The following is a 27,251-nucleotide window of genomic DNA, read 5'->3' as shown; positions in this document are numbered from 1 at the left end:
CGTAACAACAGTATTTAATTACGGTAAATTTGTAACTAAAGCACTGTGATATACTCACTAAACATTTACAAACAACTGAGAATATAAACGCCACTACTTACAGACGATGCTTTGGTATTATACTGCAAGATAATTATTTATATTTATTATTATTGTTTACATTACTACCCGCGTTCTTTTGCCGTAAAAGTCACATGGCTTCTCATCGAAGGTCAAAGTTAGTTGCCATGACTACGATATCAACAGTTAAAGGCTTAAAGGTGCAGGTGTCCCATTAAATTATAAGCGCGTCTCTGTAACGACTCGAACCATCACAACAATCATACAGTCGTTTAAGCTCTCGCGGGCCGGATCAAATGACGCGGCGGCCCGGATCTGGCCCGCGGGCCTTGAGTTTGACACCCCTGTTCTAAAACATTTAGTAATGTAACAGCTTCTGATGGTATTGGAACTGTAACCTATAGCACTATAGAACTGTAACCTAAGAGCATTAAATACTGGAACATTTCGTTTTAAAACTGAACCCTTTGGTACTTATACTGAGACATTTGGCATTAAATCTAGTGCCTGAGGTACTTAACTGGAACTTCGCTTTTTACTTTAATTTGCTTAATAGTAGAATCACAATACCAACAATACACTGTATACTATGTTTATTTGTGTGTGGTATTGTATTATGTCGGGATAAAATAAAGCAGAACCTTGACCTGCATGATTATGAATGTTTAGTCTGGCACATTTACATTTGTGCCTTTTAACAGATGATTATATTCAATGCAAATTACAGTGATGACTGAATACAATTTAAGCAAGTTAGGGTTAAGGGCCTTGTTCAGGGGCTGAACAGTAGCCACTAATACTAATACTAATACTAATACTAGTCCAATACTGAGCTATCACTGCTGCTGGTATTTTAATAATGATAAAGATTTAAAGATGTTCCAAAACATGTTTTCTGTCTGTCTGTCTATCTGGGTCTGATTATCTGTGTCTTTGTGTCAACATGTACATCATGTATCCTAAAATGCTGATCTTTGATGTAGAAATGTACAAATAAGCTGAATACATGAAATAAAGTAAAAGAAGTCGAATGGACTAAACACAGCCTGCTATACTCTGTATGCGTGAGGCAAAGGAAGAATGCCCTCTAATGCAAATGTGGTTTCAGCTGCCCAGCTTTCAATCAAATTAGTTTACTAAAATGCAAAGTATAGTAGGCCTAAAAAACTTAAGACTGCCCCACCATCATACTCTGCCAAAAGCAGACCTGTTGGATGCTGCTGTCTTAGAAATGTTACAATGCCGGTTAATCAAATCATTGTTATTATATAGTAAATTTAGTGTCTCAGTAATAACTGGAAAAAAAAACTAAACAAAACAATAAAATGTAGTTGATTTTAATAAAGTAATAGATTAAGCAGAAGAAATGTGGTAAAATAGGCATGTCTGCATCTGGAAACAAGTTAACAAAATCACCTGACAGGCAGTTTATAATGGAAAAAGTAGAAACAACAGCTGATCATATTTAACAGGATTTGATAAGTAAGCTGACATATTATTAAAAATCAATAAAACAACATGTCCGGAAAAGAAAAGAAAAATAAAAAAATCCATGACTTGTTGACTCAGGCAAACAGGTCCAGATCTCGATACGACATCTCAGACATCTGAGCCGTTTAGGGCTGTATGATAGCTTGTGAAAACATTTGCTCAGCCTGGATTAGCGCCTGCAGCAGGATTTATGCTGCTGCTAGGTTACTGACTACTGCCTGGACATGCACAATCATTACCAGAACGTTCCCTTCCAACAGGCGAGAGGAAAGTCGTTTAAGCCAGGACATCAAATTACCGAATCTTTTACTAGTATTTTGGTTTCCTGCCTTAAACAACTTAAATTCTTTTATCACATTTTTTAATCCAGTTACAAAGCAGTTTCAGCCAATTGGTTTTTTATTTGAAAATCAGTAGGTGGCATTAAAATTTAATTTTAAAATGAATAACATGGTGAACCCAAATCTCTAACCATGAACTTGGTGACATTTTGCTTCTCATTAAGTTTTTGCCTTTGTTACCGCGCATGTGAACAAAAACTATAAGCAACCTCTTATAAGCAGGTTTAATATGAGTCTGGTTGTTTTGAATGTTGTAATTATTGCATTGCAACAGTGAATATTTAGGACATTGGGATCTCTAACTTTATAGCTATGTCCCAAAAAGGTCAACGCCTTTTGTTAAACATGATGTGTAAGCAGTGAATTTGGAAATCACTGGTAAAAACTCACTGTGTGATTGTTAAATATATGTGTATTTTTGTATCTAGATGTGTATGTTTATTTGTAAATACATTTATATATATGCTATATATAGATGCTCAAAAATTTCGTTGTGCGCTGTGCAATGACAATAAAGGCATTCTATTCTAGCCATTCTATATAACTGTTTAGAATTATTCATTTTAATGTGTGTAAAAAAATAATTTCTGACTTAAAGAAACAAAGTGTTCAGACAGTCTGACCTTTTCTGATGTAATGTCTCTGTTGAGTATTTGTTTGCTAGACAAACCCACATCCCTAAGCAGTGCCCATGTTCTTCAAGGCTTTAGATCCTCTTCCTCTGGATTTATTCTGGTGCCACTCCTAAAAGAACAATAATGGAAACAATTTAGCTAAGTTAGTCTGAGTTAGCAAAAACAGAATCCTGCAAAAATATATTAGATTTTATAGTAAATGTTTGCACCAAAGTCTGTAAAATTGCCTTATATTAATTAGCTGTTATATGACCATACCAAGCAATCGTTCCTCCTAATGATTACCATGAGGTGGTTTCTAACACCTTTATGGATCCCTAGCACATGCAAAAGTCAGCAGCAGACATTCTGAGAAAAATGCATCCTATGAATGTTGGATGTTTTAAGCACATTTAATGTTAATGTTTAATGAACTGAAAATAACATAAATTCTTATTAAAATACTGTGTGGCTAAAGTAAGGGTTTCTACCTGTAGCTAATAAAATCAGACCTTTAATGTGCTTCAGCATTGCCTGTAATCTTTAGATTCACTTTTGGTGTCACAATGACCAAAATTAATTGCTTACTTTAATTAACAAACAACTTACATTTATTAATCTGGTACTTTATTCCATTCTTTTATAGTGAGGTGAAATAGCTATTGTAGCTACCACACACATAAAGGACAGAAATAAAAACCCTAATATATTAAGTTTAAATTCAGGAACAAACATTCCATATTTTAATCAGCCACATACAGATTTTCTTTTTTCCAAAAAAATAAAAAACCCTAATATACCAGAACTTTGTGTTTGTTTAATTAACTTCATTTTTTTCGTGAAACGAAAACACAATACATTTCTTGCATTATGATCATATTATCTCCATTATACAACGTGATGCATGACAGAATAATGTCATACAGGGTGTGTATAAAAGAATTGTATTAGACATCTAAAATCACATGGTCTCTAGCTGGATTTATGACAGGCAGCATGTGCATTGCCAAATCTCAGGGGTTGGTGTAAGTGGTTTTAACATGTGCGGACCACTTTGGAGTTGGTCAAAAAAGAAAAACACTAATTATTTTCTCAGATAACATAGGGAATAAACACTGACACGGCCAAAATGAACAGAAGAAAATAACCTAGTACCAAATGTAAAAGATGATATTACTCAGTATCTCCCTAAAAAATAATTCAGTTCAAATCTGGCTTTTGGCTGCAATATTTGTCAGTGTGTGTGCATGTGTATGTGTGTGTGTGTGTGTGTGTGTGTGTGTGTGTGTGTGTGTGTGCGTGCGTGCGTGCGTGTGTATTCGAAAGGCAATGAGACCCTCTGGAAAAGGAGCAAAGAGTTTATTATTGCCTGACAGGCTCATCTCAGGAAAACCACCCAAACACACAGTGACTGCGCAAACACAAAACAGCAACTCAGCATTTCAGTGGTTCTAATGTTTCCATGTTCTCTCTTCTTCTTTTACTACCATACGTACACACACACACACACACACACACACATGTGATGATCAGAAGACAAAACAACAACAAATAATAATAATTATTAATAATTAAATTAAATTCAATAATAATTAAAGTGATGGACAAAATATCAGAAACTCCAACATTAGGGACACAAAAAGGTGCCTGAACTAATAATTAACTAAGTAATTTTGTTTAAAAAAAAAAGGCACAGAAATCAAAACTCAGCAACAATGATAGACAACACTTTACAGAATGATTGTTATGCACCCGAAAATAGAGCCAACTCAGTGAGCACCTCTATAATCCAATCTAACAACAATCATGAGTCATGAGCATTACACTGCTCAAAAATTATTAAATACAGGGTATAGTACAACTTAGAGCTTACTGGAAGAGCTTTAAGCTATAGAAAAGGTCATATTGATTTCTGAGTCAGCTTCTACTGTAGAACATGTATTCTACATTCAAGCTATAGAATGTTTTCAACTCTTCATGTCTGCTGCCAACTGTTACAGTAAAGCCATAATGGTAAGTGCAGCCATCTGGTTGAAATTACTGGGTTCAATAATTCCTGGCATGATCGTTTATCAGCAGACAAATATAAAACATATTTACAGGACTCTATTGAACAAATAGTGTTTCCTGATAACGTTTCCATATTCCAATATGAAGTCCTCATACATACTGCACCTCCCTGATCCTCCAATTAAAAATCATTAAACCTTTTTAAGAACTGCAAACTAGAACAGACTGTTGATTTTCACTTTCATCATCATAGAATGAAAAAAAAACTTGAGAATTGTCTAACATCCTATTACAAACCTTTCAAGACAATTCAAAGAAGATTAAAGTTGTCACAGAGGTGAAGGCTGTCTCAATTCTGTACTAGCTTTTTTACACGTGTGTTTGTGTGTGTCTCTATATACAGTGTATCACAAAAGTGAGTACACCCCTCACATTTCTGCAGATATTTAAGTATATCTTTTCATGGGACAACACTGACAAAATGACACTTTGACACAATGAAAAGTAGTCTGTGTGCAGCTTATATAACAGTGTAAATTTATTCTTCCCTCAAAATAACTCAATATACAGCCATTAATGTCTAAACCACCGGCAACAAAAGTGAGTACACCCCTAAGAGACTACACCCCTAAATGTCCAAATTGAGCACTGCTTGTCATTTTCCCTCCAAAATGTCATGTGATTTGTTAGTGTTACTAGGTCTCAGGTGTGCATAGGGAGCAGGTGTGTTCAATTTAGTAGTACAGCTCTCACACTCTCTCATACTGGTCACTGAAAGTTCCAACATGGCACCTCATGGCAAAGAACTCTCTGAGGATCTTAAAAGACGAATTGTTGCGCTACATGAAGATGGCCAAGGCTACAAGAAGATTGCCAACACCCTGAAACTGAGCTGCAGCACAGTGGCCAAGATCATCCAGCGTTTTAAAAGAGCAGGGTCCACTCAGAACAGACCTCGCGTTGGTCGTCCAAAGAAGCTGAGTGCACGTGCTCAGCGTCACATCCAACTGCTGTCTTTGAAAGATAGGCGCAGGAGTGCTGTCAGCATTGCTGCAGAGATTGAAAAGGTGGGGGGTCAGCCATTCAGTGCTCAGACCATACGCCGCACACTACATCAAATTGGTCTGCATGGCTGTCACCCCAGAAGGAAGCTTCTTCTGAAGTCTCTACACAAGAAAGCCCGCAAACAGTTTGCTGAAGACATGTCAACAAAGGACATGGATTACTGGAACCATGTCCTATGGTCTGATGAGACCAAGATTAATTTGTTTGGTTCAGATGGTATCAAGCATGTGTGGCGGCAATCAGGTGAGGAGTACAAAGATAAGTGTGTCATGCCTACAGTCAAGCATGGTGGTGGGAATGCCATGGTCTGGGGCTGCATGAGTGCAGCAGGTGTTGGGGAGTTACATTTCATTGAGGGACACATGAACTCCAATATGTACTGTGAAATACTGAAGCAGAGCATGATCCCCTCCCTCCGGAAACTGGGTCGCAGGGCAGTGTTCCAGCATGATAATGACCCCAAACACACCTCTAAGACGACCACTGCTTTATTGAAGAGGCTGAGGGTAAAGGTGATGGACTGGCCAAGCATGTCTCCAGACCTAAACCCAATAGAACATCTTTGGGGCATCCTCAAGCGGAAGGTGGAGGAGCGCAAAGTCTCGAATATCCGCCAGCTCCGTGATGTCGTCATGGAGGACTGGAAAAGCATTCCAGTGGCAACCTGTGAAGCTCTGGTAAACTCCATGCCCAGGAGAGTTAAGGCAGTTCTGGGAAATAATGGTGGCCACACAAAATATTGACACTTCAGGAACTTTCACTAAGGGGTGTACTCACTTTTGTTGCCGGTGGTTTAGACATTAATGGCTGTATATTGAGTTATTTTGAGGGAAGAATAAATTTACACTGTTATATAAGCTGCACACAGACTACTTTTCATTGTGTCAAAGTGTCATTTTGTCAGTGTTGTCCCATGAAAAGATATACTTAAATATCTGCAGAAATGTGAGGGGTGTACTCACTTTTGTGATACACTGTATATAATTTCTATCCAGTTCTAATATTTTTTCCACCCTATACATAACTGCAAAGTAAACATATTGTACCAATTTAGCAATAAAAATGATAAGGATATACTGAATCTGAGTGTTAAAAGATGTAAATATGGTGCATTAATTAGAATTTAGTTCCAAATACAGAATTCAGCATCGAAACAGATATTTGTTTATAACATAATAACCTGAACGAACAGGTAGCTTTCTAAATAATGTGTTTACAGTCACAGCTTAACTTACTGATTGTTTGCTTATTAGGTTTTTAACGTCATGTTTTACACTTTGGTTACATTCATGACAGGAACGGTAGTTACTCATTACACAAGGTTCATCAGTTCACAAGGTTATATCAAACACAGTCGTGGACAATTTAGTGTCTCCGATTCACATCACTTGCATGTCTTTGGACTGTGGGAAGAAAACCAGAGCACCCGGAGGAAACCCACGCAGACACGGGGAGAACATGTAAACTCCACACAGAAAGTACCCAGACCACCCAACCCTGTGATCAAACCCAGGACCTTCTTGCTGTGAGGCGACAGTGCTACCCACCGTGCCGCCCGCTTAATTTACTGAGGCAATTGACAACAATCAAATTTCGACAAGGATTTGATACCCAGAGCAAGAATCAAACTAAATGAACATTATTTAGGAATTATTTACTTTTCGGTACGCTCAGATCCAAAACCAGTTAATTTAAACTCATATTAAGACACCATCTATAGCTCAAGGTTATATAATATACAGTGGTGTTCAAAAAAATAGCAGTGATTTAAAAAAAGCGAATAAAGCACAAAATCATTATAATAACTTTTATTTCCATAAATGCAAATGCACTGAAAATACTACACTTTCAATTCTAAATCAAAACATTAACAAAATTTAGTCAGTTTGTGTCAATCCTTTACAGAAAATTAAGAAAAATGAATATTAGGCTGTTCAAAATAATAGCAGTGCAGCATTTTTCTTTAAAAACTCAAAAAATGTATCTATAACATGAAAAAATGTTTGAGGTTTCACTTTACTTTAAATTACTGAACTAATATTTAGTGGCAGAACAATTGTTTCCGAGATCTGTGTTGCATGGAGTCGACCAACTTCTGGCACCTCTGAACAGGTATTCCAGTCCAGGATGATTAGACGACATTCCACAGTTCTTCTGCAATTTTGGGTTTTGCCTCAAAAAAACGCGTTTCAGATTTCAGCCCACAAGTTCTCTATGAGATTGAGGTCAGGGGATTGGGCTGGTCACTCTATTACCTCAATCTTGTTTGTCTGTAACCAAGATGTTTTGGGTCATTGTCATGTTGAAACACCCATTTTAAGGACATTTCTTCTTCGACATAGGGCAACATGATCTGCTCAAGTATTCTGATATATTTAAACTGATCCATGATCCCTTGTATGCGATAAACAGGTGTAACACCATGGTATGAGAAACATCCCCATATCATCATTTTGTACCACCGTGCTTTACTGTCTTCACAGTGAACTTTGGCTTGAATTCAGTGCTTGGGGGTCGTCTGACATACTGTCTACGGCCACTAGACCCAAATAGAACAATTTAGCTTTCACCAGTCCACAAAATGTTGAGCCATTTCTCTTTGGACCAGTCAATGTGTTCCTTGGCAAATGTTAACCCATTCAGGAAACGTCTTTTTCTTAACAACGGGACTTTGCAAGGAGTTCTTGCTGGTAAATTGGCTTCATTTAATCATCTTCTGTACTCACTGGTAAATTTAGATGTTCCTTGATCTTTCTGGAGGTGATCATTGACTGAGTATTTGCTATTTTGGCTAATCTTCGATCCAATTGAACAGTAGTTCCACGCTTCCTTTCGTATCTTTCAGGTTTTGGTTGTCACTTCAAGGCATTTGAGATCATTTTAGCTGAGCAGGCTATAATTTGCTGCACTTCTCTGTATGTTTTTTCTCTCTACAACCAACTTTTTAATCAAAGTATGCTGTTCATCAGAACAATGTCTGGAACAACTCATTTTCCCCAGTATTTCAAAAGGAAATGTGCTATGACCAACCTGTGCAACATTTGCCACCCTCCTACATTAAATAAGGGCCAAAATTGACACCCGTTCTTCTGCAGAATGAATGACTTCACCAATTGAACTCCTCACTGCTATTATTTTGAACAACCCCCTTTCAAGCAATGCTTCGATTACTCAGAATGAGTGGGATGCATGTCCTAATTGTTGGGTTTGTTTTGTTTTTATTACTCTACTACACTTTCAAGTCAATTCTTTGCTATGTAGAAATATCACTTCTACTAAAAACAGTGATTTATCAGGTTAATGGTGTTGGACTGCTATTATTTTGAACACTACTGTATATGTATGTATGTATGTATGTATGTACAGTGTATCACAAAAGTGAGTACACCCCTCACATTTCTGCAGATATTTAAGTATATCTTTTCATGGGACAACACTGACAAAATGACACTTTGAGACAATGAAAAGTAGTCTGTGTGCAGCTTATATAACAGTGTAAATTTATTCTTCCCTCAAAATAACTCAATATACAGCCATTAATGTCTAAACCACCGGCAACAAAAGTGAGTACACCCCTAAGAGACTACACCCCTAAATGTCCAAATTGAGCACTGCTTGTCATTTTCCCTCCAAAATGTCATGTGATTTGTTAGTGTTACTAGGTCTCAGGTGTGCATAGGGAGCAGGTGTGTTCAATTTAGTAGTACAGCTCTCACACTCTCTCATACTGGTCACTGAAAGTTCCAACATGGCACCTCATGGCAAAGAACTCTCTGAGGATCTTAAAAGACGAATTGTTGCGCTACATGAAGATGGCCAAGGCTACAAGAAGATTGCCAACACCCTGAAACTGAGCTGCAGCACAGTGGCCAAGATCATCCAGCGTTTTAAAAGAGCAGGGTCCACTCAGAACAGACCTCGCGTTGGTCGTCCAAAGAAGCTGAGTGCACGTGCTCAGCGTCACATCCAACTGCTGTCTTTGAAAGATAGGTGCAGGAGTGCTGTCAGCATTGCTGCAGAGATTGAAAAGGTGGGGGGTCAGCCTGTCAGTGCTCAGACCATACGCCGCACACTACATCAAATTGGTCTGCATGGCTGTCACCCTAGAAGGAAGCCTCTTCTGAAGTCTCTACACAAGAAAGCCCGCAAACAGTTTGCTGAAGACATGTCAACAAAGGACATGGATTACTGGAACCATGTACTATGGTCTGATGAGACCAATATTAATTTGTTTGGTTCAGATGGTCTCAAGCATGTGTGGCGGCAATCAGGTGAGGAGTACAAAGATAAGTGTGTCATGCCTACAGTCAAGCATGGTGGTGGGAATGCCATGGTCTGGGGATGCATGAGTGCAGCAGGTGTTGGGGAGTTACATTTCATTGAGGGACACATGAACTCCAATATGTACTGTGAAATACTGAGCAGAGCATGATCCCCTCCCTCCAGAAACTGGGTCGCAGGGCAGTGTTCCAGCATGATAATGACTCCAAACACACCTCTAAGACGACCACTGCTTTATTGAAGAGGCTGAGGGTAAAGGTGATGGACTGGCCAAGCATGTCTCCAGACCTAAACCCAATAGAACATCTTTGGGGCATCCTCAAGCGGAAGGTGGAGGAGCGCAAAGTCTCGAATATCCGCCAGCTCCGTGATGTCGTCATGGAGGAGTGAAAAAGCATTCCAGTGGCAACCTGTGAAGCTCTGGTAAACTCCATGCCCAGGAGAGTTAAGGCAGTTCTGGGAAATAATGGTGGCCACACAAAATATTGACACTTCAGGAACTTTCACTAAGGGGTGTACTCACTTTTGTTGCCGGTGGTTTAGACATTAATGGCTGTATATTGAGTTATTTTGAGGGAAGAATAAATTTACACTGTTATATAAGCTGCACACAGACTACTTTTCATTGTGTCAAAGTGTCATTTTGTTAGTGTTGTCAAATGAAAAGATATACTTAAATATCTGCAGAAATGTGAGGGGTGTACTCACTTTTGTGATACACTGTATGTATGTATGTATGTATGTATGTATGTATGTATGTATGTATGTATGTATGTATGTATGTACAGTGTATCACAAAAGTGAGTACACCCCTCACATTTCTGCAAATATTTCATTATATCTTTTCATGGGACAACACTATAGACATGAAACTTGGATATAACTTAGAGTAGTCAGTGTACAGCTTGTATAGCAGTGTAGATTTACTGTCTTCTGAAAATAACTCAACACACAGCCATTAATGTCTAAATAGCTGGCAACATAAGTGAGTATACCCCACAGTGAACATGTCTAAATTGTGTCCAAATTGTGCCCAAATGTGTCGTTGTCCCTCCCTGGTGTCATGTGTCAAGGTGTCAAGGTGTAAATGGGGAGCAGGGCTGTTAAATTTGGTGTTTTGGGTACAATTCTCTCATACTGGCCACTGGATATTCAACATGGCACCTCATGGCAAAGAACTCTCTGAGGATGTGAGAAATAGAATTGTTGCTCTCCACAAAGATGGCCTGGGCTATAAGAAGATTGCTAACACCCTGAAACTGAGCTACAGCATGGTGGCCAAGGTCATACAGCGGTTTTCCAGGACAGGTTCCACTCGGAACAGGCTTCGCCAGGGTCGACCAAAGAAGTTGAGTCCACGTGTTCGGCGTCATATCCAGAGGTTGGCTTTAAAAAAGACACATGAGTGCTGCCAGCATTGCTGCAGAGGTTGAAGACGTGGGAGGTCAGCCTGTCAGTGCTCAGACCATACGCCGCACACTGCATCAACTCGGTCTGCATGGTCGTCATCCCAGAAGGAAGCTGACGCACAAGAAAGCCCGCAAACAGTTTGCTGAAAACAAGCAGTCCAAGAACATGGATTACTGGAATGCCCTGTGGTCTGATGAGACCAAGATAAACTTGTTTGGCTCAGATGGTGTCCAGCATGTGTGGCGGCGCCCTGGTGAGAAGTACCAAGACAACTGTATCTTGCCTACAGTCAAGCATGGTGGTGGTAGCATCATGGTCTTGGGCTGCATGAGTGCTGCTGGCACTGGGGAGCTGCAGTTCATTGAGGGAAACATGAATTCCAACATGTACTGTGACATTCTGAAACAGAGCATGATCCCCTCCCTTCGAAAACTGGGCCTCATGGCAGTTTTCCGACAGGATAACGACCCCAAACACAACCTCCAAGATGACAACTGCCTTGCTGAGGAAGCTGAAGGTAAAGGTGATGGACTAAACCCAATTGAGCACCTGTGGCGCACCCTTAAAGTGGAAGGTGGAGGAGTTCAAGGTGTCTAACATCCACCAGCTCCATGATGTCATCATGGAGGAGTGGAAGAGGATTCCAGTAGCAACCTGTGCAGCTCTGGTGAATTCCATGCCCAGGAGGGTTAAGGCAGTGCTGGATAATAATGGTGGTCACACAAAATATTGACACTTTGGGCACAATTTGGACATGTTCACTGTGGGGTGTACTCACTTATGTTGCAAGCCATTTAGACATTAATGGCTGTGTGTTGAGTTATTTTCAGAAGACAGTAAATCTACACTGCTATACAAGCTGTACACTGACTACTCTAAGTTATATCCAAGTTTCATGTCTATAGTGTTGTCCCATGAAAAGATATAATGAAATATTTGCAGAAATGTGAGGGGTGTACTCACTTTTGTGATACAGTGTATGTATGTATGTATGTATGTATGTATGTATGTATGTATGTATGTATATTGTGACGTTGGCAAGACATAAAGAAACAACACAATTTTATTTAAAAGAAAAGCACTTTCATTTAGGAACGATAGCGCTTGAGTAAATTACAAGGGTGTGGAAAAAAGGCCAGATCTGACATACAGCAGATCCCTCCCACTTACTGAATATGAAAATGAACACATAGGTCACAATGTACATCACACTTAAAAAAATAAAAATGGTGACTTTATGAACTCATTACAACTTGACCACAAAATGCACTATGCGCTACAAACTCTCTACAAAAACGCTCCAAAAACAATTCGACCATTAATCCCATTTTACTGTCTTGGCTGTTGGTGCACTGCATCATGAGATACAGCGCTCCCACGGCCGGTGCCATAAGCAGGTGGAGCGTCCAGGGGAACGGCAAGCTGGCCGCTTGCCACAGTATTCTTTCATAAATTATTTAGTCGGGCGGCATGATGGCTCAGTGGGTAACACTGTCGCCTCACAGCAAGAAGGTCCTGGGTTTAATCCCCAGGTGAAGCGGTCTGTGTCCTTTCTGTGTGGAGTTTGCATGTTCTCCCTGTGTCTGCATGGGTTTGATCCGGGAGCTCCGGTTTCCTCCCACAGTCCAAAGACATGCAATTGAGGTGAATTAGAGATACGAAATTGTCCATGACTGTGTCATTAAACTTGTGAACTAATGAATCTTGTGTAACTAGTAACTACCGTTCCTGTCATGAATGTAACCAAAATGTGTAAAACATGACATTTAAATCCTAATAAATAAATAAATAATTTAGTCACATAGAAACAGCTACAAAATCATTAGAATCCCTTTCAAATTGATGTATTTTTTCCCTAAACTTTAAACAGAAACGAACATGATGAACTGAGTGTGTGAGTGAGTGGCACATCTTGGTTTGTATGACTATCTGTGGCTGTTGTTTTCTCATAAACACATTGTATTAAAGTAAATTTATAAAACGGATAGTTCCGGTCCTAAAATCTGATTGGCTGAGCCGCGTTCGAAGCCGTTGTAAAATCCCCGATAAACGCACACCTATGACCACCTCACATCATTCCATATTAATACGCCACTGAAAAGAAAAAGTTAATGTTATTTTCGCCCTCATGTTGCCTAGCAACACTGTTAATCGAACTACCTTGCGTCGCGGAAGAATGTTTTATTGTAAGTTTATACACAATAAATACATTTATGAATTAAACATTGTTGTATTTATTGTATTTTATGTTGACCGCCGTTTTATAAAAGCAATAAGCCACTCGAGACCGTCGAGACTCGAGAACGTCATCCCCGTGCTAAAATCACAGTAACGCACGGCCTCTCGTGGCTTATTGCTTTAACAATAAATACAATAAATTTATTAATAAATAATAATAAATACAATAAAGTATTGTACTTCGCCTACAGGCCAAAGACAGTAGCACAGCGAGTGTGAGAGAGCTGTGCGTCTCATTGTGAATCACTGTACAGTTTTATTCCCAAAAACACACAGCAAGAGACTTGAAAATGAAATAAAACCGCGATACTGCGACCATTATCTTGTATTTGTTTCTCTCAGTGTCTTTTAACGCCCTTTTATCGACTGTGATTCATGCTGGTTTATAGTAAAAGAGAAACAGAAAAGGACGAATGAGCAGTCGCGATTTTGGAAAGTGTATTCATTAAAGCCTCTGATTGGCTAATCGAAATAAACGGCTCTCGTGAATTGCTGCTTGTAGTTAACAGAGGTGGAAAGAGTTCTAAAATATTGTACTCAAGTAAAAGTACTATTACTTTAATGAATTTTTACTTAAGTACGAGTAAAGTTACTAGTCTAAAAATCTACTCAAGTAAAAAGTAAAAAGTAACTCGTTTAAAATGTACTCAGAGTAAACGTTACTTAGTTACTTTTTAAGCAGAAGGGCGGGGTCTCTCCTGTGTAATGCAAACAGGACAAGTGGATATATCTCACAATAGTTGAAATAGTTAAAACATTTAGGGGTGTGTAATGTGTAATTTTAGTCCCTTAAAACTTTTTCAAACTGTATAACCACTAGTGATGTGTCGTAGAATGATTCGATTCTATTGAACGGCCCTTTAAAATGAAACAAAGGAACCGAGTTGCGCTTCTGGGAGTTGTTATATATATATATATATACAGGGGTTGGACAAAATAACTGAAACACCTGGTTTTAGACCACAATAATTTATTAGTATGGTGTAGGGCCTCCTTTTGCGGCCAATACAGCGTCAATTCGTCTTGGAAAGTGGTCAGAGGGATTTTAAGCCATTCTTCTTGCAGGATAGTGGCCAGGTCACTACGTGATGCTGGTGGAGGAAAACGTTTCCTGACTCGCTTCTCCAAAACACCCCAAAGTGGCTCAATAATATTTAGATCTGGTGACTGTGCAGGCCATGGGAGATGTTCAACTTCACTTTCATGTTCATCAAACTAATCTTTTACCAGTCTTGCTGTGTGTATTGGTGCATTGTCATCCTGATACACGGCACCGCCATTGGATGCACATGGTCCTCCAGAATGGTTCGGTAGTCCTTGGCAGTGACGCGCCCATCTAGCACAAGTATTGGGCCAAGGGAATGCCATGATATGGCAGCCCAAACCATCACTGATCCACCCCCATGCTTCACTCTGGGCATGCAACAGTCTGGGTGGTACGCTTCTTTGGGGCTTCTCCACACCGTAACTCTCCCGGATGTGGGGAAAACAGTAAAGGTGGACTCATCAGAGAACAATACATGTTTCACATTGTCCACAGCCCAAGATTTGCGCTCCTTGCACCATTGAAACCGACGTTTGGCATTGGCACGAGTGACCAAAGGTTTGGCTATAGCAGCCCGGCCGTGTATATCGACCCTGTGGAGCTCCCGACGGACAGTTCTGGTGGAAACAGGAGAGTTGAGGTGCACATTTAATTCTGCCGTGATTTGGGCAGCCGTGGTTTTATGTTTTTTGGATACAATCCGGGTTAGCACCCGAACATCCCTTTCAGACAGCTTCCTCTTGCGTCCACAGTTAATCCTGTTGGATGTGGTTTGTCCTTCTTGGTGGTATGCTGACATTACCCTGGATACCGTGGCTCTTGATACATCACAAAGACTTGCTGTCTTGGTCACAGATGCGCCAGCAAGACGTGCACCAACAATTTGTCCTCTTTTGAACTCTGGTATGTCACCCATAATGTTGTGTGCATTGCAATATTTTGAGCAAAACTGTGCTCTTACCCTGCTAATTGAACCTTCACACTCTGCTTTTACTGGTGCAATGTGCAATTAATGAAGATTGGCCACCAGACTGGTCCAATTTAGCCATGAAACCTCCCACACTAAAATGACAGGTGTTTCAGTTATTTTGTCCAACCATACGGCTCTTTAAAAAGATCCGACTCCCCATCGCAGAATTCACTACAGCAGTTTCCCAGACGCAATTCTTTTTAGCATTTTTTCACTCAGTAACGGATGTTATTTAAAATGTAGCGAATTACAATTCTTAATACAAAACATACTTAAGTAAAAGTAAAATTACAGGCTGTAAAATCTACTTTAAAAAGTACAAGTACAAAAAAAACTACTCAATTACAGTAACGCGAGTAAATGTAACTCGTTACTTTCCACCTCTGGTAGTTAACAGTGGGAATGAAGGAAAAAGTATTTCTCTTAAAGAACCGGGAATCTTCTGTGGTAAAAAGCTTAAATATGTCAGTATTAACTAGTGTTATATAACCAGGGAAATACAACTGCACTAAAATTCAAGCATTTTAAAGTCTCTGTATATCCACTATCATGGGCGGCTCGTTCCTTAGGGTGATCGGGCGACGCACCACCAAAGGGAAGAAATTTTTCTATCGCATTCAACCAGTCTTAAACTAGCTGTGACAGTCTGTATTGCCTCTGAATATCGTAGTCCAATCAGCGTCGAGTTGTGTTCCGTACAGTACCGCCCCTTTTGGGCGATTTCAGTCGGATTGCTCTCATAGACTCTCATATTAAGGCACTTTTTTTTTCGAACTGTAGGCTCTGCAATACAATCTGAATGGGTTCCGGGAGGGCTCGCACTTATGTGCTTGCGTCACACGTAACCTGGTGTAGCGATAATTGGAGCAGCTAGCGATCTCGTCACCATGACTACCATTACCTCAGTTCGGAGCAACTCCATCATGTCATTAAGGGAAATGCCATTCAGTCGTCGTAGTAATCAGGATAAATTAGCAACTAAAGAATTAGGGCCACCCAGACCAAAATTAAACATCAAGCAAGTGTCTACAAAGGGGGGAAAATCTTATAAGTTACAAGTAAATTACAAGTAAGTAATATCATTTTTAAATTGTGAATTGTGATTGCACTTATTGTATCTCCCCAATTCTTTAATTGTACTTATTTATTCATTGCACATCAGCCCAGATGCCAATCTTTATTCTGGATCTGCTGCACCTAAAATAAAATGCTATCTGATGAAGACTGAATTAAATTGTTAGTGTGAAGGCTTTACTTAATTTTATGATTAATGGTAAAGCTGGTCTCTCTCCATGTTCAAAGTTATTTGTGAGGGCAAACTGACAGATGACTTAAGATGTTAATTATTTAAGCTTTAATTTACCCATTGAACGGGTCACCTTGGCCATCATCGCAACAATTGCCCCCCCTAAGAGATTTGGCAGGAGTCGCCACTGTCCACTATATTGCCAAGTATTCACTCGTCTGTCTTCACACGCATATGAACTTGAGTGACATCCCACTCTTAATCCATAGGGTTTAATATGATGTCGGCCCACCCTTGCAGCTATAACAGCTTCAACTCTTCTGGGAAGGCTTTCCACAAGGTTTAGGAGTGTGTTTATGGGAATTTTTGACCATTCTCCCAGAAGCGCATTTGTGAGGTTAGACACTGATGTAGGACGAAAAGGCCTGGCTCACAGTCTCCGCTCTAATTAATCCCAAAGATGTTCTATCGGGTTGAGGTCAGGACTGTGCAGGCCAGTCAAGTTCTTCCACACCAAAACTCGCTCATCCATGTCTTTATGGACCTCGCTTTTTGCACTGGTGCGCAGTCATATTGAAACAGGAAAGGGGCAATACCCAAACTGTTCCCACAAAGTTGGGAGCATGAAATTGTCCAAAATCTCTGGGTATGCTGAAGCATTAAGAGTTCCTTTCACTGGAACTAGGGGGCCGAGCCCAACTCCTAAAAAGCAACCCCACACCATAATCCCCCCTCCACCAAACTTTACACTTGGCACAATGCAGTCAGACAAGTACCGTTCTCCTGGCAACCACCAAACCCAGACTCGTCCATCGGATTGCCAGACGGAGAAGCGTGATTCTTCACTCCAGAGAACACATCTCCAGTGCTCTAGAGTACACCACTGCATCCGACGCTTTGCGCTTGGTGATGTAAGGCTTGGATGCAGATGCTTGGCAATGGAAACCCATTCCATGAAGCTATACACACTGTTCTTGAGCTAATCTGAGGGCCACATGAAGTTTGGAGGTCTGTAGCGATTGACTCTGTGGAAAGTTGGCGACCTCTGTGCACTATGCGCCTCAGCATCCACTGACCCCGCTCTGTCATTTTTATGTGGCCTAACACTTTGTTGCTGTTGTTACCAATCGCTTCCACTTTGTTATAATACCACTGACAGTTGACTGTGGAATATTTAGTAGCAAGGAAATTTTCTGACTGGACTTGTTGCACAGGTGGCATCCTATCACGGTACCATGCTGGAATTCACTGAGCTCCTGAAAGCGACCCATTCTTTCACAAATGTTTGTAGAAGCAGTCTGCAAGCCTAGGTGCTTGGTTTTATACACCTGTGGCCATGGAAGTGATTGGAACACCTGAATTCAATGATTTGGATAGGTGAGTGAATACTTTTGGCAATATAGTGTATATACTGGGAGAGTCAAAATTATGTTAACACTAATGGATCTATTCCCAGCAAAATGTGTGTACGGGCATTAAATGGTTCGGTTGCTTGCTGGTTTTTGTGTGTTGAACATGATGGCGAACAGGGTGAGACTGTCCTGTAAATCATCTTACACATATGAAGTATGTTTTGTGAATAAATGGTTTCCGCCATTTAAGTCTTTCGAGTCAATAATTTTGACTCACCCGGTATATATGAATGTGTACATGTTCTGCAGGTGCCTTGATCAGACAGCAGAGGTCGCAATTGTACAGCGACAATGAATCCAATTAACTTGTGCCTGTTAGATGCCCTGCACGGCCTGGAATTTAAACCTGAGAACTAAAGATCTCAGTGGTTTTGGGCTAGTGCATTACACTGCTGTGTCTACTGAGTGCTCTTGCATTTGATTATTAATTTTAAACTGCTGCCAAGTAAATATTCAAGTTTGTAATGCATTAAATATATGGGAAAACTGTTACTGTGTTAAACAATACATCAATAATAATACTTTTTCGTTTTTTAATTTATCTTTTTTTATACAACGTTTTTTGGAATACTCACCATCAGTCTCGAAAAAAATCACCTAACAGTCTATTCAGAATCATCAGTTCATTTTAATGTATATATTATATATATATATATATATATACAGTATATACATTATATATTTTACTTTATTTACACATTGATTGATTTTAATTTGGTTTGTGTTTATATACATGAGGTACCTGTTCTGGTGAGCAGGTTTTGTCTGGCTCTGATGAAGGCCAGAATATCTGAATCAGTCTGCTGGTCTCCGGTCAGGGGAACAGATGTGGAGGAAAAACCAGTAGAGGTCAAGGCCCTAAAACATGTTAACAAGATACACTGTAAAAAAGCATTCCTTTACTAGAGTTCCTTTACATATTAATGTGTAGGCAGAGGGAAGACAAGTGAACAGCCTTGTTTATTTGTGTTTTCAAATATACTTTTATTGCACAATATGAACATCAAATAATATTTAATAAAAAGTACTGTCACTGTATTAGAAATATAATGTATGTATGCGATGCTTACACAAACATTTCACAATAAAGTGTTTGTATTAACCACTTTTTTTTATTACTTTGTTTATGCTGACTTTAGCATATCCAATTACCCAATTGCATTATGCTTACTTTGTACTGATGTTGATCTCCACCCTGGTTGAGGAGCGCCGAGACTGACACACGCCCCCTCCGACATGTGAACAGTAGCCGACTGCATCTTTTCACCTGCACCAGGCGAGTTCATACTCTGATCGGCTTTGTGTACGGAGAGCCACACCCTGATCAACGCATTATCACTCGACTATGTGCAGGCAGGGCTCTAGAGTGCGACCAATTTGGTCGCACATGCAACCTAATTTGTCAATGGTGCGACTGAAAAAAATCTGAGGTCGCACCGGTGCGACCAGCCGTTCAAGGGGAAAAAAAAGTCTCTGTGACTCTGAATTCTCCGGTGCAACAACAGACACACATTAGGCCCATATCTAATCATATCTATATGTCCAAACCAATCAGAGATAGTGAAGGGCGGGATCAGCGTCATCAACGGTGGGCATTACACAGCAAAAGTTAAGAGTAGTAATATCATGGCGGAGTGTATAGATTATGTGTGAGCATTTGTGCTGATGTTACAGATGTTGTTTTTTATGTAAAAACATCAATTAAATATCGGTGATAAGAAGACGTGACGTGTTTGTCTCAGTTGTTGTTTTCTTTAGTTCATTGACGTGAGAAGAGTTTTGCTTCGCTTTCACGACTCTTGGCGCAAATAACCGATTTGCTCAGCGCTCGACTCGATAGATAAAACATTAAAGTTCCATGATACAAACAAACATCTGTGTGAAATAACCATCAAATTCAGTCTAACAGTTCCACATGTATCTGTGTTTAGCTGGATTAACTTCACGTGTGATGTTTATTTTTCACGTCAAGCGTTGTTTGTTCTGTCCGGGTTACTTTTACCACGTCATATCACAGTTCATCTTTTTTTTAAGGCTCTTTAAAAATATCAGTGGCAAACTGACATGTCATGTAGCCTATGTCAATAATATGCGTCTCGTTACTGCATTAACCATATGTAATATTCTTATCATTAAATGAGATGTTCAGTTTGCAGCCCTTAAAACACTTGCACTTTAAATTTAGATTTTCGGGCGGCACGGTGGCTAAGTGGGTAGCACTGTCGCCTCACAGCAAGAAGGTCCTGGGTTCGATCCCCAGTTGGGGCGGTCTGGGTCCTTTCTGTGTGGAGTTTGCATGTTCTCCCCGTGTCTGCGTGGGTTTACTCCGGGAGCTCCGGTTTCCTCCCACAGTCCAAAAACATGCAAGTGAGGTAAATTGGAGACGCTAAATTGTCCATGACTGTGTTTGATATAATCTTGTGAACTGATGAACCTTGTGTGAAGATAAACTACCGTTTCCTGTCATGAATGTAACCAAAAGTGTAAAACATGACGTTAAACTCCTAATAAACAATTTAGATTTTCTTTTTATTTCATTTATCTTGAGTTTAAATTGCAGCTCAGTGAAGCACTTTAAGCACCAACACTTTTTCAGTAAGTTACCTTTCTTGTAGAATTGTGCTTCAAATAAAGAACTTTATGTTGACCAGATTGTTAGTTAATCATTTACAAGTCAATATTGCCTATATGGACAGTGATACAAAAAAAAAGTGAACCTGTAAAACTGAAGTGTTAAATGCGATGCGGTTGAAAATTTGGGTGCACCTAAAAAAAAAGTTAGGCGCACCAGTGCAACCAGTGCAAAAAGTTAGTCTAGAGCCCTGGCAGGCGCCATCAATCAGTCAGCAGAGGTTGTAATCGCATCAGTTATTAGGATTCCCTGTCCGGCTCCCACCCTGTATGGACAACAGCCAATCGTTCATGTAGGTGCCCAGCCCAGCTGGATGGCAGAGCTGGGATTCGAACCAGTGAGTTCGAAATGTCAGCTCTGGTGTGTTAGCATGTTTTACCGCTGCACCACCTGAGTGCCCTTTTTCTGATCAGTGTCACGGTGGGTCTGGCATCACCCAGAACAACTGGGCACAAAGTAAAAATACATCCTGGACAAAGGGCACTAACTTTTCCCTGTGATATAAGGTATACCAGTGCCTTTATTTAAATATTCAAGGAACATCACAGGCAGTAGAGTGCTGATGGCATTATTCTGTATACTTTACTCACACCAGCAGTTGACAAATATTCTAGTGTTGCTCTGATAAACTGGACAGATATTCCAAATTTATTATTGGGTTAGCAAGGCTAATTATGCCTTCTTGAACTGGATTGATAAGGCATTGTCAGGATTTAAACTCATTAACAAAAAGTGCTTTACTGTTGCATTACTCTGGAGGCTCACATTAGAACAGAATAGAATGCCTTTATTTGTCATATATATACATATACAGGTGTACAGTACAACAAAATTTTGCATATCCCAGACGCTGTGAACCTCTGGAGCAGACAGGGTTAAGGGTCTTGCTCTAGGGCCCAAGAGTGGCTGCATAGCAGAGCTGGGATTCTCAAACTTTCAACTGATTGCCCAGCTCTCTACCCACTAGGCTACCACTGTCTCATTGGTTTACCTTAGGTCTCTTGCAGGTGGAGTAGTTTGGTCACTGTGAGTTCTGTCTTGAGTGTTTATAGAGTGATGTGAGCTGGTATTTCTAAACAAAACACAACAAAAACAAAACACAATATAGAATTGTGATTTTCTATTATAATATCTTTGCAGTAGTGTGAAATAGTAAGTACACCCTGTATAAATATCTGTTTATTGCATAATTAGGGCGGCACGGTGGCTTGGTGGGTAGCACTGTCGCCTCACAGCAAGAAGGTCCCGGGTTCGATCCCCAGGCAGGGTGGTCCGGGTCCTTTCTGTGCGAAGTTTGTAAGTTCTCCCCATGTCTGCGTGGGTTTCCTCCGGGAGCTCCGGTTTCCTCCCACAGTCCAAAAACATGCAGTCAGGTTCATTGGAGACACTGAATTGCCCTATAGGTGAATGTGTGTGTGTATGTGTGTCTGCCCTGCGATGAACTGGCACCCCGTCCAGGGTGTTACTGTGTGTCTTGTGCCCATTGAAAAGCTGGGATAGGCTCCAGCACCTGCCTGTGCTCACTGGAGTGAACTGAAGTCCCAGCTGCCCTTTTTCATTTGTTTTAATCTTTCAGATATTTTAATACTTCAACTGTAACTTTTGTTTATTAATTTTTTTCCTGTATTTATATGACCTTGAATCTGGATGCTATCTATTTTGCTATTTATATTTATTTTTTAAAGGATTTTAATTGGTTGGAAGTTTACCACCCCTCTATTTTTTCTCCTTGGTTAAGATAGTAGAGAATATTAAACCTGAAATGTTCTGCCAATCTTTTGTAAAAGTGTTGTCATCACTTTTAAGGTAGGATACAAAGAAAATCATAATTTTAAATTACTTTATTTGTTGAGAAAGCAAATTTAACTTTTTCTATTGTTGGCTGGTTAAGAAGATGGTATGTAGGTTGGTTAAAAAAAAGAAAGCATCATGACAGCTAATATCGTCACAAGGCTAGAGCAGCAAGATAAGGACTGGAGTCCTATTTATCTTGCATTTCCCAAAGTTCAATACAATTTAAAACAAAGATTTATTGAATTTTACATGTAAACAGACAATAGTCACTACTTTTAGATTTGCATTACTGTATAAGCCTGTATTATTTTAGACCTGACTAAAAATAAAACTGCTTCACAGCAGTTTCATTCTAAATTAAAATGTAAACTAATTCTGGGCGCTGGTCTAATGTGATCTAATGTGCTAGCCCACCACTGCTGAGATCTAGAGCTCTTAAGTTCAAATTCCAGGTGCTGCTATTGACCTGACCAGGCTTCCAGACAGACACAATTGGCTGTGCCTAATGGGGGTTGATAGGGCTTCATTAAGTGCTGTAAAATTAGAGGTCTCTGTACCTGTGGTGGCCGATAGGGTGCATAAAGTGTGTTTCTGTATGTTTGTTTGTTTGTTTATTAGGATTTTAACATCATGTTTTACACTTTGGTTACATTCATGACAGGAACGGTAGTTACTCATTACACAAGATTCATCAGTTCACAGAGTTATATCAAACACAGTCATGGACAATTTAGTATCTCCAATTCACCTGCATGTCTTTGGACTGTGGGAGAAAACCGGAGCACCTGGAGGAAACTCAAGCAGACACAGGGAGAACATGCAATATCCACACAGAAAGGACCCAGACCGCCCCACCTGGGGATCGAACCCAGGACCTTCTTGCTGTGAGGCGACAGTGCTACCCACTTAGCCACCGTGCCGCCCGTGTTTCTGTATGTCCCACTGTGCAATTTAGCCAGTAACTTGGCGTGATAGTGTCAGCTCTGTTTGGCCAGTGCAGGGGTGGTACAAGTGGTGAGTGAATTGTATATGGAGAACTGTTAATAGTTTGGTTAGGAGGCAAATGAGAAAAACATGTCATGTGACCTACATTCTAGTCTAAGTAATGGATAAATTGCAGCAACAATAAATTAGTACACTGGAGTCTGCAAAATCTAATACCTGATGTTAGACTGTTGGACACATTTGCAGAATCCTGTATCTACTGTTTGATCAGTAATAACTGTGCAGCTGTAGATGTGGCAGTGGAAGATGTACCTGTCTAACCTAAACAGTGACCAGTGCTAGCACAAAGAGTCCTGCCTCACTGATGGTTTTATTTGATCACGTTCTACTCTTTCCCTACAGATTTAAAGCTATTTATGTGACTTGGACAGATCGTTCCTACCAAAACAACAGTCCACATTCTTTACTGTGATCTTGGCAGCAAATCGATCTCCTGATGCTTATTCAGCAGCAGACGGACTGTTGCAACATTTTTTGTTTTCTTTTGCCATAAAATATTCTGGATCTAAAAAGATTCTATACAGCATAGGTGCACTGTGACATTTTTACTTATAGTTCAACCATTAGAAATTCTCATCCACTAGCTAGTTTGTCTTGGCTGAAACTCTGGGAGGGTGAGGACTAAAGTGCACCCTTAAAATATAAAGCATCTGGTTTTAACTGCTGATCATGAAACATCACAAGAGTACTAAGTTCAATAGTTTGTATAGCTAAGCCAATAGACTCCAGAGATAGACTACTGTCAATCTGATTAACTGTGGAGACAGTTATGTCACTCTGTTAATCTAATTAGCATAGCTGATTGTCAGGATTCAAACTCACAAGGAAAGTTTTATGGTTGCAGAATTAAGAAGCTTCATGTTAGTTTACCTCAGGTCTCTTGCAGGTAGAGTACTTTGGTCACTGTGAATTCTGCCTTGGGTGTCAGTGATGTGATCGTGTGAGCTGCTATTTCAAAAATAGAAAATACAACAAAAAATAGTATCACAGCATAATTTTTTTTGAAAGAGAAAAAAAAAGAAAACGACAATAATAATGGAAAAAAAAAACTTTTATAGATAAAGACAAGCTATAACGTGTATAAATGTTTAACATGGTTAACACAGTGGCTCAGTGGGTAGCACTGTCGCCTCACAGCAAGAAGGTCCTGGGTTTGATCCCCAGGTGGGGCGGTCCAGGTCCTTTCTGTGTGGAGTTTGCATGTTCTCCCCGTGTCTGCATGGGTTTCCTCCGGGAGCTTCGGTTTCCTCCCACAGTCCGAAGACGTGCAAGTGAGGTGAATTGGAGATACAAAATTGTCCATGACTGTGTTTGACATATGAACTAATGAATCTTGTGTAACGAGTTACTACCGCTCCTGTCGTGAATGTAACCAAAGTGTAAAACATGACGTTAAAATCCTAATGTGGCAGCGATAGCTCAGTGGTTAAGGTACTTGACTAGTAATCAGAAGGTTTAGTCAATTGCTCAAAATTGTGTTTAGGCATAATTGTAAGTCCCTTTGGATAAAAGCATCTGCTAAATGCTGAAAATGTAAATTTGTGGATAATAAAGTAAGATATAAACATATTCTTCTAACTTTTAAACAACAGTTTATCTTACATTATCATACATTTGTCATTATTTGATCTAAACTATTTTAATACTGTTTGCTATACTATCAGATGCCTGACAGCACAATGCCACCGGTGCAGGGCGGCAGGGCGGTAAATATAGTGGACTTTAGTCAGTTACTCTGTGTACTTAGTTATCCCCCATAGCCCATTATTGGACTCCCACTGACCTCATGTTATTTTGGTGATGGACCATCATAATGGGTATGTTCCACAACCTAGATAACATTCAGTGGGAGGCTCTTTTAATTTATAAATGTGGTACAGGGGGGTGTAAATAATCACAGTGCGAGAGATGGGCTACAGTAATTGTATAGCCGCAAAGTTCACATTTATGGTAGAGGTAGCTTCATCCGTGTTCCTAATAAAGTGTATATACAAAAAAAAAATATTTAATACATTTAATATTTTGTCTTTGGACCTTTTTGTACATTTCAGTTAACAAAGTCATTATATGTGGCCAATCTCTTCTCTTCACATGCCGTGTTGGCTTGGGTAGCCACGCACTGCGTTCCATAATCAGCCACCCCCCATGCTGGTGCCTCGACTAATCGTCACACATCACAATTGCCCCAGCAAAGAGGAACCTTGTTAAGGCCACTGTCCTGACACATGGCCAATCATGTGTGTTCGTTGGCGACCAGCCAGCCGATAGCAGAGCTGAGATACATTTAGTTGTTTATAATCACAAATATACCTTTATTGTGGTGTACTTAACAAACCGGCAAAGTGTTTGAATTTGAATGTCTCACCTGACGGAGGCGACAGAGTGGGAACGTTCCTGGTTTGTTTTTGCTCCTGAACTCTTTGTGCCTTGATCCTGCTGCAGAATAAAAAACGGACTCCATAAATACATAATTAAAATCCTTATAATTTATCTGGGTTAAACACAGAATAATCATCATTATATATTGGGTCTGTCCGGAAACCTAGTGAGCTCTCTACATAGACACTGTTCTAATTTTTAGATATCCTTAAATGCTGCCTACTGAGGTACCTTTTTTCGAAGCAATAATCTGACTAAATAATGAGGGAGCATCTAATGCTTTCTAAGCAGAACAACAAACTGAGTTCTTTTCAAATGTGAATAAATTATCATTTAATTTAATTTGTATAAAGGTGCACAAGTGTCAATTATTTGCAAATTTGGGCTTGTCAGTGACAATTTAACTGTTTTCAGTACACGGAGGGAGATGATAGCTGGCATGCTAGCGGGTTGTGTCGCCTCAGCCTATTGGTTTGAATGGCCAGAGGCGAACTGTGTTAGCTTAGTAAGCGAAAACTGCAGTGATGTAACCGCTGTCTAGTAGTAGTGCATCTAAATAAGCTGCCTTCTAAGTTCAATGTCTTATTAAAATCCTTAGGTAGCTGCCTAGATGGGAGTAGTCAGCAAGGTAGCTCACTAGGTTTTTGGACAGACACATTGTTTTGGCCTTTATTGTACACTTTTCCTACCAGTCTAGCTGAGGGTGGTTGCAGGCTAGCATATGCCTTACCGACACTGCTGTTTCAGCATCACCAAGGTGATTTTTCAGGTGGTTGAACTTTCATCACTCAGAAATGGTCAATTGTGTCTGTAGAATGACCAACCAACCTCTGTTCCTCTTTCGTTTTACATTCACATCGGCACAATTAAAATATTATTTTAAAAGATGCCTTGAGACACATTTTATCCTTCCAAAACATAATGTCAGCAATCGGATTTGTCAGTCAATGAGCTTGTGTGGTGTAATGGTGAGAGCCACGCTGCTGGTAACAGCAGTGCCTGAGTTTCAGCGGACAGAATCCCAGACTGAGCTCATAAATATACACCGATCTGGCACATTGACTATCGTCCTAATATCGTGTTGTTCCTCCTTTTGCAGCCCCATACACCACAAACTGTGATGCACTGTGTATTGTGACACCTTTCTATCAGAGCCAGCATTAACTTCTTCAGCAATTTAAGATACAGTAGCTTGTCTGTTGTATCGGACCACACGGGCCAGACTTCGCTCCCCACATGCATCAATGATCCTTGGCCG

The 27,251-nt window shown here is 40.0% G+C and overlaps 1 protein-coding gene across 5 annotated transcripts in view; it reads right to left on the bottom strand.

The window, feature by feature from the left end:
* Nucleotides 1-2,439: 2,439 nt before the first annotated feature.
* The window catches only part of kif6 (kinesin family member 6), a 133,051-nt gene continuing 108,239 nt past the window's right edge, over nucleotides 2,440-27,251 (bottom strand). Inside the window, exons 19-23 of one of the 5 annotated variants that reach the window (XM_063006998.1) lie at nucleotides 25,980-26,050; nucleotides 24,485-24,562; nucleotides 21,807-21,887; nucleotides 18,926-19,041; nucleotides 2,440-2,636 (exon numbers count right to left, since the gene is read on the bottom strand). In XM_063006998.1, coding sequence (XP_062863068.1) covers nucleotides 2,620-2,636; nucleotides 18,926-19,041; nucleotides 21,807-21,887; nucleotides 24,485-24,562; nucleotides 25,980-26,050 — 363 coding nt within the window. In that variant the 3' untranslated portion in view covers nucleotides 2,440-2,619. Of the gene's footprint in view, nucleotides 2,637-3,850; nucleotides 3,990-18,925; nucleotides 19,042-21,806; nucleotides 21,888-24,484; nucleotides 24,563-25,979; nucleotides 26,051-27,251 lie in introns of those variants that run through there. The other 4 variants (XM_063006996.1, XM_063006997.1, XM_063007000.1 and 1 more) reach the window with 4 other exon arrangements.

This window comes from Trichomycterus rosablanca, chromosome 13 (assembly GCF_030014385.1).
Source record: "Trichomycterus rosablanca isolate fTriRos1 chromosome 13, fTriRos1.hap1, whole genome shotgun sequence".
Lineage (NCBI taxonomy): Eukaryota > Metazoa > Chordata > Actinopteri > Siluriformes > Trichomycteridae > Trichomycterus > Trichomycterus rosablanca.
This window is presented reverse-complemented; position numbering and strand designations above follow the sequence as displayed.